Raw genomic sequence first — 13,343 nt, 5'->3', positions numbered from 1 at the left:
ATGGTTAAAGCCCACTCGAGTCTTCCAATTGTGGAGTTGTACATCAATTCATTTAGTGAGTTCATACCTGACATTGGTAAGGAGAACAATGATGATGATGATGATGATGATGGTGATGATGAGATGGGGTATTCTAGGATCGAGAGAGACGATCCATATTGAGATGAGGTGGATGAACCCGATCTATTCGTTGAGAATAATGATGTACCTGGGCCATCTATGGGGGGGATAATAGAGAGGGTGAAGAGAATGATGGTGGGGAGGGTAGGGAAGATAGTGATGGTTGTGGGGAGGGTGAAGAGAGAGTCGAGGGTGAAGATGAAGGTGGGAATGAAAATAGATCTGATGATGATGCCAACTCAAACATGGCACGCAGTGACATTCTTACATCTCCTCCCAAGAGTGATGAGGAGTATGAGATACCCTCCCAGAGTCGGAGGAAACATGTGTCAAGGCAGCCTGAGTTCCATATGACTGATATGGGTAACCCAGATTTTGTGGTAGGTTAGAAATTCTCATCGATTCAGGTGTTCAGAGATGCAGTTAGGGAGTCCAATGTAAATATGGGAAAAGATGTGAATTTTAAGAAAAATTACCTCGCTAAGTGTATAGTAGTATGCAGGGATACAAGTTGTAAGAATAGGATTTATGGGCAGCAATGCAAGGATGAGGAATCCTTTGAAGTTAGATCATTTCAGTCCAAACACACATGCAAGAGGAAACATAAAAATTCGATTGTGAAAGCAAAGTGGATTGCGGACAAGCTGATTGACAAGTTCAGGGCACAACCCAATATGCTTGTGAAGGCAATTGTAGAGGAGGTAAATGATAGATGAGGTGTTGATGTTGAAGACCATAGGTTGCATCAAGCTAGAAGAATTGCAAAAGATAAGATCTGTGGCAAAATGAACGAACAGTACAACAAACTTTGGGATTATATGGAGACAATTTGCCCCGTTCACTAAACCCCCTCCCCCTCCCCTCCCCTCCCCCTTCCCCCTTCCGTACTGTTCAGCCTCAGTACGAAAATTTTACTTTTGAAAATCCTGACTTCTTCAATACATTTCATTTCCTATTTTACCCTTCTGCAACAATGAGGAAACTTTTTCCCCCTCTAATATTTCTCGGCATTTCAACCTTTTTCCCCTCTCTCTCTCTCTCTCTCTCTGCATTTCATTCACTTCCCTCCGAACCCAACCCAAAAAGCGACCCTCTCTCTCTCTCACTCTCCCTCTACGGTACAACAGCTTGGACTATTCAACGCCCAAAAAGCTGGAACTTCGATTTTTTAGAGTTGAAGAAAATCCACAACCGAATCTCTTCGGTTGCTTTTTGGGCTATTGTTGTGGGTTCTGTTTAAAGGTTGAGGGAAGTGAATGGGGAGATAGAAAAAGGTTGGAAGAAAATCACAAAACACAGAGAGCAGTGAAGATGCAGGAAGTTCTTCGCAAGTGATTGACATGAACAGTAAAAAAGGGGTAAAATAGGAAAATGCATTGCATTGGCTTATTCAAGAAGCCAGACATTTCAAACGTTCGTCAGTTTCGTACTGACATGAACAGTAAAAAAAGGGGGAAAGGGGGGGGAGGGGAGGGGGAAGGGGGATAGTAAACGGGGCCAATAAGAAGAACAAATGTTGGAAGTTGTGTGATGATGAAGGTAGACAGGCTTGTACCTGATATTCCAGCAAAATTTCAGAGGCTATACTTGTCCTTAGCCACCATGAAAAGTGGCTTTCTTGCTGGTTGCCATCCAATCATTGGCTTGGACGGATGCTTCTTAAAAGGCCCATATAAGGGCCAACTTTGGTCGCAATTTCAAAGGATTCAAACAATCAGATGTACCCATTAGCATTTGCAGTTGTGGAAGCTGAAATGAACGAGAGCTAGACATGGTTTTAGAAGCTTTGCTTTCGGACCTTGGCACTCCTCCCGCAGAGGGATGGACATTCATTTTTGATCGTCAGAAGGTAAAGTTGTTTAGTATGATATTTATGCTCTTCATTTAATCAATGTTTATTATGGATCAAATAAATTTTTTATGGTGTATATATAGTTGGTTGTTATTTTATTTTTACTCTCTGCAGGGTCTAGTCTCAAGTTTGGAAGTGGTGGCTCCCAATGTTGAGCACAAGATTTGTTGTAGGCATTTGTATGGTAACTACAGAGATGTAGGCCACAAAGGTTTGGCGTTGAAGAACAAGTTGTGGAGAGCAGCTGCATCCAACACAGATGATGAATGGAGCAGAGAAATGGAGGAGTTGAAGGGGATAAGCCCAAATGCTTATGCTTACTTGTCCGATATTGACCCAAGTTCGAGGTCGAGGGCTTGGTTTAGTACCTTCCCCAAGTATGATTTAATTGTGAATAACCTCTCAGAGTGCTTCAATGCGTGGATTGTGAAACGATGTGACCTCCCAATAATATCACTGCTAGAAATGCTGAGGAAAAAACTGATGAAGAGGTACCAAAAAAAGCGGGAAGGCATAAGAAACATGATTGGTCGGATTTATCCTAAAATTATGGCGCGGTTAGATGAACTATCACATGATGCTGGACATTGCTACGCCGAGTATGTTGGGGATGGGTTCTTTGAAGTCACATTCAAGCAGAAGTAATATGTGGTGAACCTCGTGCGAAGAACTTACGGGTGTAGACAGTGGGACATAACCGGTATCCCATGTGCACATGCAATAAGTGCAATATGGGTTGATAGTGCTGAGCCCGTTGATTATATTTCTGATCGGTATACTGTGGATGTGCTTAGAAATGCATATAATCTGATCGTCTATCTCATGCCTGGTGAAGAACAACGGACAAAAACGAACAATGAGCATGTAGACCCACCAGTAGTGAGGATACAACCTGGGAGGCCGCGAGTAGTGAGGACTAGAGGACCAGAGGACCAGATGAACCTAGGAAAAATCAATACAGAATGAGGAAGGGTGGGGTTGCTATGAGATGTTTGAGATGCAGGGCCACTGGACACAATGCCAGAACATGTCTCAACATAAGAAGAGAAGCAATTAATTATAGAGGACGTGGAAGGAGTGAGGTAAATTTCGGTGTTATGCCTATTTTAGTGTTATGCTTATTTCTTAGACTTGACAATTGTTTATTTAATGTACTAGGTACAATCTACAGTTCAGACATAACCGAATACCCAGTCTAAAGAATTAATTAATATAAATTAAGGGGTTTAAATATTCAATACTTGGCACTCATCAAATACCCCCAAACTTACATTTTGCTAGTCCTTTAGCAAAACAAAATAAAAAATAATAAAAAAAATCAAAGCATGAAACATAATTCCTCTTTCGTGAGAGAGACGATTGCATTTATCATATGCAACAAGCCTTTTAAACCCCTACGACTCCCTAGTTGACGAGTGAAGTCTCGTGAAAGTTTGCCAGGAATGATACTCACAAACATTTTAAAACACCATGTTGTTGACAAACAATGACTTCCATACAAACACATGGTTCAAACATCATGAGCCGATTTAACAAAGTTAACATCACACTCACATCATTAGGATATCAAAAATCATTCAACTCATAGCTGAAAAATTGAGACAACTCATGTTCAAATGAGTACAAAGTGAGACTAACATAGACTCATGAGATTTTAATTTTCCTCAAAGTTTGTGTACCCCAAAATTCATAAGAATCTCATCAGATGAAAATAACCAAGGCTTAAATCAAAATGTGTATTTGTTTTTCTCTTTTTTATTTATTTTTATTATGTATATATAGGTTGTGCAATGTTTGACTCCCTTAAGCTTTCTAATTGACCTATGTAACGAGTGTTGGGTCAGTGACTCCCAAACTAGATGGTTTTAGGGCACTAGATGTAGAAACATCCCTAAGGGCTTAATTACTCAAGTAAAAAATGCTACAAAGTCGAACTAGCCATACGATCAACCAAATTGAATTTCTCATCTTTTTACGCGAACACTCAATACTTAGTGAGGCAAAAGGCCTAGTTACTCAATGAGAACTCAAACTGATGATTTTATTATTATTATTATTATTTTCTTTTTTTCTATTTCATTTTTTTTTTGAATTTAAGCCAATGTTTCATCAACAAATCATCCTACAAATCTTGAGACACAAATTCCTCAATTCAAATCTCATGCCTCACAGAACCAATGTTAATGTGCTCGTGACAAATAATTTAAACAAGTAAAGTCTCTCTAATCCAACAGATGAGTCAAAAGATTCAGATTTTTAATCACATGCAATGTTAAACATGTTAAACAAACTAATGACATGCAAACCACATTTGCGATGTAATCATGCTCAATCAACAACATTAAACAAGTTTTTTTTTTTTTTTTTTGAAATTTTTTTGGAACAAAACGACAAATAAACAAACAAACAAATAGATAGAGTGTTTTTTCATACCCCCAAACTTGAATTACACATTGCCCTCAATGTGTAGTATAGAAATAAATTACCAGAAGTAAGAAAACATCAAGGTGTGAAAAAGGTTAGGGCGTCCCCTAAACCTAAACACCAAAACACTTGTCAACAACATTAACAACAATATTTTTCAATAGAAACAAACATCAAAAGATTAATTGCTGTCAGAAACAATAATAAAATGACAAGAAATAAAATGAAAAAGGAAAAAGAACTCAAAAATTAAATGCGGAAAATAAAATGGAAAAATTATTATACCTTCCCCGATCATTTGGATGCCCAACCAGTCCCTTCCACCTTTTCTTCTTTAGAATTTGATGCCCCTCTAGCATAATGTTTCACCCTCTTAGGTAGCATACTTGCTTGCTTCGAAGGATCTTCTTCGAAAGATGATTCTTAGATTTGTGACATTGTGTGCATAGATCCTTAACAAATTTATCACAAGACGGCTCTTTGAGGCATTGGAGAATTGAATCTTGGGGCTCATGAAGTGTCTCAAAAGGGACTGTGATGAAGAAATGAGTTTCAGTACTCACTTCCTTGTCGTTGGATTGATTTGGAGTTGACGAGGGCTCAATTTGCTTCAGGTGCTCAACAAACTCCACATGCTCCTCTTTCTCTTCCTCCTCATTGTTATCCACAATTTCCTTACTCTCAAGTATGGTGGTGGCAGGGACATGCTCATGACAAGAATAGCTAGCATCATCCTCATCATCATCATCATGTACTGCCCTTGAGCCATTAGCTGACTTAGAAGCTTTTCTTCCTCTATTATGTTGAATTCAGCAACCAAATAATCAATATGTCCTTCAATCTTGGCAAAAGCTTGATGTGTGAACTACTTAAACTCTTGTAGATTCTGGTCATTGCTCATAGTGGCATTCTTAAGCTCTTGTATAGCCTAGCTGCTTTCCTGTACGAATGCTTTAAGAGTGTCTTCTAGTGATGACTGTGGTTTCGGATAATTGTAGGATGAAGGATTGAAAGATTGGTGATCGAACTGCGGATATTTAGGATGGTGCAGTTCATGGTGTGTGTATATATATATATATATATATATATGTATATGTACATTGTCAAAATAAATAATGAGAATATAGCAACATGCTTAAGATAATAAAATATATAATACTTAGGATTATGTCCATGCTATAATGTGAATTATATCATGCATGCACTATTATGATGCCATCCTCGTGAGATATTTACATTTTGTAAATATGTCATTATGCTGCCAACTTTAAGACAAAGTATAGGGATAAGACAGAAATTTCCTACAAATCGGTTTGTTGGAAATTTTCTACAACCCACATATAAGATTGACATGTATCTCTTAACATGTGATAAGCACATGTTGTTTTAATATCATGTACTTCTCACATGTTTTTTTAATAGCATTAATAAAAAAAATACGTGATTCTCACATGCTTAAAAGACACGTATTATTTTTATATATGGATTGCCCATAGGGATAACAAAATTAGAAACAATTATTTTCCTTTTTAAAATAATTTAAAACTAATATACTGTCGCGAGGTAGTGCACTAAATGCAGTTATTACTAAAATCAAAGAATAAGAGCAGGTGTCCAATTTAGCGGTCAACAGTGAAAGGTAAGTATATATCTCATCCTACAATTGGAAGAAGCATTGGGCTTGTTTGGCAAAGACATGTACAGAACAAAACAGAACAGAGTAGTGGGGTTGTTAGTTTTGAAATTAGTAAAAAGTGATGATGTGATATAAAATAAAAGGAATTTGTATAAAAAAAGTGAAAAAGTTTTGTATTGTAGTGAATTTTTTTGTTTGGATAATAATAAAAAATTATTGATGTGATATAAAAAGTGAAAAAAGTGGGAATGTTTTGATGTTGATTAGTAGTGGAAAATATATTAAAAAAAAAAAAAAAAAAGTACATGAACAGTGCTGTTCTGTAATGTTGTTTCAGAAGCAACGAACTGCTTTTCTCGGACCGCCTTAGATTGAAGTAGAGGTAACATTGTTTCAGAAGCAATTTTTAGGGTTTTTTCTGTTTGACTTTCATCAACTATGATATTTCCCTTTTCATTTTCTCTTTTTACTGTTCGCCTGAAATAGGAGAATTGAGCTTCCTTGCATCTTCGCAGCTTGTGAATTTCTTTCGTATGCTCCGTCTGATTGTTCCAAATTCTGGCTTTATGGGTTGTATTTTTGTAAATTTGAAGTCTTGGTGCAGACTATGCTGGTTTATTTGCAATTCTGTGTGAATTGTGTTTTGATGTAGTGATTTTCTCATTGCTATGTGTAAAAGCTTCAGACTTTATGAATAATGTTGTGAATTTCAGTTAAATATCATATCTAGTTATGCTTTTCTTTTTTATTTGTGTGTGTGTGTTAAACATGCTGTTCTAAATGCTTCCTACTGTAGGCATTGGTTTCTGTAAAAACTTTAACAATATTATTACGTAACTTTGTTTTTTACAATTTCCAATATTCGGGTAGGCCATGGCCGGAAAGAAAATTATGGCGATATGTCAGTCGGGTAGGGAGTTTGTGACGAATAAAGACGGGTCGTTGTCTTACACTGGGGGTGAGGCATTTGCGATTGACATTGATCAGCAAACACAGTTAAATGATTTTAAGTCGAAAATTAAATAGTGGAAATGTAGTGTCCCTTATCTAATATAGCCGCACAACATGTAGTAAGGACTCAAGAGTTTATCATCATGCCAAACGTCAACACACACATGCAGGATAACAATATTAATTTGTAATCTATTTTGAATTTTGTATTTAAATTTATCAAGTGGTGTATTCTTGTCCCAACTCTCAATTGTAAATTGTATATATATATATATATATATATTAACACTATCATTAACATGGTTTGGCTAAGTTGGCCAAGCATTCCTTCATCAAATCTTTCAAAGATACGTACCTTGAAAATCTACAAAACTGGAATAATAAGCACCTTCTAACCTTGACTTGGACTTGTCTTTTGGTTGGTCTTAAAGTGAAGCTGAATTGACAATTAAACTGATTAATCATGACCTTAATTATGCTCCAATATCAAGTTGTTTTTAAGGTTGTAGCTTTTTAACGTATTTTATTTTTGTTGCTCTTTATGCTCTATGTTGTGCACATTTTTTGGTTTAACAATTAAAACAATTCATTTTTAATTGTGAACTTTCAATCTACATGTCCGCCACTCTTTCATTTATAGCATTCCATTCTTTGCATGACACTTTGGTTTCTAGTCTCATCTCATATTTATAGTCTTTACCGATTTCGTATGTAAACTCTGTTCCATCTCAAAGGACCATATATATATTGACCATTCTCAAAAATTTATGGGCCATGGTCACTACCTTAATATAGGGAATTCAAGTAATTATACAATTTATTTTTCTGATATTGAGATCATCGATGAATTCTGTATGCACAGCTAACCATAGGATTGTATTGTGTTAAGGCAAAGATCAATTTCCAACACGTTAGTTGTCCCTCACCCAAATACTAAGTTAAAAAATTCAAACATCGACCACCAATATGAGAAACATACCCACTTATCGGTTTAATTAAGGTGCGATTCCAAGAGACCAAGTCATACAATTAGACAAGGTACTTCTTATTTAATTAATATAGTATAGATTAAACTCTTGCCTTGACACTTGTGTCAAAGTCTTCAAGCAAGATATTTTTTTTTTCCTTTGGTTTTATTTGTTATTGTTTTATTTATTTCTTTTCTTTTTTTAACCTTGAAGGAGGGAATGGAGCTGGAAATTATCTTGGCTTGTAGTTGCGTCCTTACTTGATCCCCTATTTGTTAGAAGAGACTCTGCTCATGTTTGGAACCCATTTTCTCGCTTGTTCATTGATTCCACTTCCACAATAATATGCTGTTGTTGAATGATGATGATGATGACTTGGAATGAAAACTTTAGTTTTGCAGGGTGCCACAAGATTGCAGAGATTTTGTTTCTGACAAAGAACAGAAAAGTTTCATTCAGCTTCCTCTTTTTCTGTTAACAGGTAAAATTATGTGTAGAAAGTCTTTTTTTTTTTTTTTTTTTTAACCTCATGCCCCACCAGAAATTTCACGAGGGCTGCTGCAAAACCTGTGAGTAATTGGTTACAATGAGCAGCCAAAGATATATACCACTGGTGTTTATAGAAAAATGTTGTCTCATCCTAACAATCTCATCAATAAGGCTTCTCTTCCTCCATGGAGATTGGTAGTGATTGTTTAGTATTCTCTTCTACTATTTGAGTAATAGGAACAATAATGTTTTGTATGAACTTTACTCTTACAATCTTTCAACCAAATACACAATAATGGATATCTCAACATATGTTCTTGCATATTATGACATGAAGCAGGTGATGAATCCTAGAACACCAAAAAATTACAAGTATATCTAGGAAAAAGCACATTCTGTTTTCCAATTGGCCTTTCTCTTTGTAAACTACAGGATGAATCTCATTAGTTACAAACTAAAAGATTTTGAGCTCAGAAATGTTGAAAGTGTTAGATTATGTGGATCTTGGTTTGTGTTCGACCCAGGTTGACGTTGGAAGTGTTTACGGTTTTTTTTTTTTTTTTTTTTTCTGAGGCTTAGTCCATGGAGCGGAGGCTTGGGGCCTATGTTGTATGTTAAGAATGTTCGTTGCATTTTGTGTCAATGATTCCTGTTTTATGGTTATGGTTCTTATGTATTCCATGGAGATTATTCTCATATGATTGGGTGAGGTCTTACAATTAAATAATCTCATTTAAAGAGAAAGAAAATGTTGGTCATCATGGAAATTTCCATTGCGCATTTGATACTAAATGAAATTTTTGAATAGAATTGCCTAGGCTAGGTAAGGAGAACGTACTAGAAGACTTTGATGTTGAAGAAAATTAATTTATTAGAGTTGAAAGACTTTGATGTTTTATGGCTCTAAGTATGAATTAAATGAAACCATGATGATAAACATATATAACATTTGACCAACTGCTAGAAATACCCTAACTTCTTATAGGGATATCAAGATGGATAAGAGCTGGATGCTGGAAACTAGAGGATTGTCTGAACGATATAAAAAAGGTGTTGTTGATTTCATGAGAATGGCAGTTTGTTGCTTGGATGGATGTGGTATGACGAGGATGCCGTAAGTGTGCAAATCAATATTATGATCGTATAAACATGGTGGAGAATCACTTATATCAAAACAGAATTGATTTGAGTTACACTCAATGGATATTTCATGGGGAAGATCCGTTTACTACAAATAATATGCATGTTGAGCATACTCCAAACAATGCAAGTGTAGAGGACCTTGATGAGATTGAAGACTTGTTAAACGATGTTCATAGAGGGACATTTCTGGTTCCTAATATAGGCGATTCCTCTACTACTCAGGAATGAAGAAAAATGGTTCTTTTGTGAACCCACATTGTGAAACTTTATACGTAAGTAAATGAAACATTTATTTGATAATTATGATTTCACATAATGTATTTATATAATTAGCTTACTTGCACGAATTATTTAATTAAAGTTTATATTGATTATGCATAATCAAATGATGGAGAAATCAGCTGAAGAAGGCACTGACAGCACGGAGGATGCTTCCATAATGACACAAGTACTAAGAGGGCCACGATCTGGCCACGTTAGAGGCATGGGGTATGGTGTCATACCTACCTCATCCTCATCTCAATTGCGTGACGCGATCCATGTGAACAACAATGAAGAGTGTCACCAAAGAATGGAGGTGATGCAGGAGAAGATAGATATGCAAATGGCACTTCTGATGTCAAAGACTATTTACAATATAATTTATTTTTACACATTCACTAATTGTTATAATGGACATGATTATGATATGAAATTCTCTTCTTCCTAGGCTTGGACAAAGCGTGGAAGGTGATTCAAGTTAGGGCAACTTCTCTTGACATAGTTAAACTGATGGTGTCTATCAGATTGATTGTGATAGTGGACTTATGCGTAGTCGCCTAATGTAAAAATATGAGATGTTGGAATGGGAAAGATTAGGGATGAGAGACATTTGAGTTTGTGATATATATATATATATATATATATATTAGTGGGTATAGACGGTATCTCTTTATTCTTCGTGATATTGACCACATTTCTGATCCCTATTTATATTTTAGTGGGTTGGTCTGGTATGAGAAGTTATGGGAAAGAGTATATTACAACTTTTGTATATATATATAAAAACTCATTAACACCTTTTATAGTAGTTTGTCTTTTTTTGTCTTTCCGCCTACTATTAAGCTCATGTAGTTGTAACTTTTTTGTATTTTCTTTAAGGGAAAAGTACACATAACCTCCTCAAACTACCACTCAATTGTCAATGTACCCCCTAAACTACCAATTGTGTCAATGTCCCTCCCTAAACTACCAAAAAATGTCAATTCACCCCTAAGACCAACAAAAAGACAAAAATGACCCTAATTTTTTTTGAATAAGACAAAAATGTCCTCATAAATTCAAAAAAATTAAAACTAAAACTAAAAAACTTAAAAAAAAAATTAATAAAAAAAATTAAATAAATTAAATAAAAAACGAATTTTTTTTTAAAAAAAAGAACAAATTTTTAATTTTTTTTTTAAAAAAAAGTAAACAAAAAATAACTTAATTTTTTTTAAAAATAAAATAAAACAAATGAAAAAAAAAAGAAAAAAGAAAAACCTGTTTTTATTAAATTAAAAAAAGAAAAAGAACAATTTTTTTTAAAGAAAAAAAACGAAAAAACAAAAAATAACTGAAATTTATTTATGTAAAAAAAAAAATAAAACAAATGAAAAAAAAAAACAGTTTTTATTAAATTAAAAAACGAAAAAGAACATTTTTTTAAAGAAAACAAAAAAAAAAAACTGAAATTTATTTTTTTTTTTTAAAAAAAAATAAAACAAATGAAAAAAAACCAGTTTTTATTAAATTAAAAAAACGAAAAAGAACAATTTTTTTTTTGAAAAAAAAAACTGAAAATTATTTTTTTTTTAAAAAAAGAAACAGTTTTAATTTTAATTTTTTTTTTGGAATAATTTTTTGTTATTTTATATTTTTTTAATAATTTTTTTAAGTTCTTATTTTATTTTAATAATTTTATGAAGGTCATTTTTGTCATTAGGGGGACATTGACATTTTCTGGTAGTTTAAGGGGGAAGATTGACACAATTGGTAGTTTGGGGGGTACATTGACAATGATGTGGTAGTTTGAGGGGGTTATGTGTACTTTTCCCTTTCTTTAATTATGAAGCTTCTTGTATCTATTAGCCTCTAGTGTTCTATTTAGTTTTGAATTTTCGCTTCCCCCCCTTGCCACATATTATATGGCATAACAATTTATGAAGCAAGGGCGGCATTTATGCATGCACAACAATTTATTAATTGCCTCCGTCGACTCCTAAAATCGCTACCTGTCTCATCCTAGGCGGTTATTGGTTTTTTTCAATCACTTACAAAAGTGGTTATTACGCAGTTAATAACCGACCACTTGTACACTCCTACCCCCTTCAACTAACAACAACATTTTATGAAACCCCACAAACTGAGTCATTTTTTGATAAAATCACCAGCCAAAATTATGACACGTGTCATCCACACTATAAAATTTATATTAATATAATATATAAAATATATCAATTACAAATTAAAAATTAATTTTTTTTTTAAAAAAAAAAAAAAAAAAAAAACGAAAGAAGGGATGGTCAAGCCACCTTCTTTAGGCTAAATGAGGAGTGGTTGAACCACCCATATATGCTCGGAGGGGTGGTCGAAAGGGAGTGCTTCGGCCACACCAATTTGGCCAAAAGAGGTGGCTCGACCCCCATCTTCTAGTTTTTATTTTGTTTTTATATATATACAGTTTTTATATTGTCGACTTTGTTTGTTTTGGCATATATTTTTTTTATGAAAAACATTTTTTCTATTTTTCAGTGTTTATATGATCAAAAATCATGGTCAAACCGAATTTTTTTCGGTTGAGTATGAAAATTTTCTTTAATTTTAGTAAAATGATTTTCATTTTTTAAAACCGTAAACTATTTTTTGAGTTTGAATTTTTTTTTCTTATAGTACGCACTCTCTCTTGCATATCATTCTCTGTTGCCACTGGCCATCACCGGAATCCATGTTCGGTCGATGGAGTCCGCCATCGAACGCTGACTACTAGAGTTTGTCGGAATTTGTTGCCAGTCGCCGCCACCAAAGATTGTCGAAAGCTATTGTGGTGTTTCCTGGAAGTTGTCGATGGATTCTATTAGAAGAGACCAACTGAGAAGAGGAACTAGGAGGGAGTTCTTAGGAAGAAGTTTGTGGGCTAGACAATATTTGGGACATAAATTAGCTACAAACATTTTTTTATCTGTGAGGAAGAAGTTTAACACCATAGGCTTTTTTCAGGTCAACGGCAAAAGAACAAGACTCCCAACCCTTTTTTTTTCCAACCAAAATTCCATTCTACAAGTATCATTGATCGCCATGTTGAAGCACAACTCTATTCAAAGCAAAGTTCTATAGTTAAGATTGTTAAAGTTCCAATTCACAGTGTTAATGACAAAGATCCCAATGAAGACAATGAAGAGACCATTCATAGAATTTGTAAAGTTGAAGATAATGATTAGATAGTTGAAGAGATTTCACCTCTCAATAATTCATATATTAGAATATATATATAGTTAGATAGGAGATGAATAGTTGTAATCTCTCGTTATTGATGTAGAAGTTGTAAGGTTGTCTAGTGATTATAAATACCAATATATGGATCCCTCAATTGATAGGGAGAAACATTTTGAATTCACATTTCTTAAATGGTATCAGAGCGCACTATTGTCATTTTTTTTTTTTTTAACATCCTCTGTAAGGCTCTCTTAATGGCTTCCTCTTCATCCTCTACAACTTATTTGTCAACCACTACAGAGAATTC

The 13,343-nt window shown here is 34.5% G+C and overlaps 1 protein-coding gene across 1 annotated transcript; it reads left to right on the top strand.

Moving 5' to 3' along the window:
• On the top strand, positions 1–1,455 carry LOC133861694 (uncharacterized). Its single transcript, XM_062297489.1, has 4 exons — positions 1–128; positions 236–500; positions 657–821; positions 1,363–1,455. The coding sequence occupies exons 1-4, from the start codon at positions 1–3 to the stop codon at positions 1,453–1,455; spliced, it is 651 nt and encodes a 216-aa protein (XP_062153473.1).
• The last annotated feature ends 11,888 nt before the right edge of the window (positions 1,456–13,343 follow it).

The sequence above is a fragment of the Alnus glutinosa genome, chromosome 2 (genome assembly GCF_958979055.1).
Source record: "Alnus glutinosa chromosome 2, dhAlnGlut1.1, whole genome shotgun sequence".
NCBI classification, from domain to species: domain Eukaryota; kingdom Viridiplantae; phylum Streptophyta; class Magnoliopsida; order Fagales; family Betulaceae; genus Alnus; species Alnus glutinosa.
Note: the sequence above shows the minus strand (reverse complement) of the source record. Positions and strands in the feature narration are given on the sequence as shown.

Excerpts from the sequence above, each read along its gene's own strand:
- LOC133861694 (XM_062297489.1), top strand. The coding sequence starts at position 1 with ATGGTTAAAGCCCACTCGAGTCTTCCAATTGTGGAGTTGTACATCAAT. Across the intron at positions 129-235 it reads GATGGTGATGATGAGATGGG|AGAGGGTGAAGAGAATGATG; the intron begins GTATTCTAGGAT and ends GGGGGATAATAG. Across the intron at positions 501-656 it reads TGGGTAACCCAGATTTTGTG|CAATGCAAGGATGAGGAATC; the intron begins GTAGGTTAGAAA and ends ATTTATGGGCAG.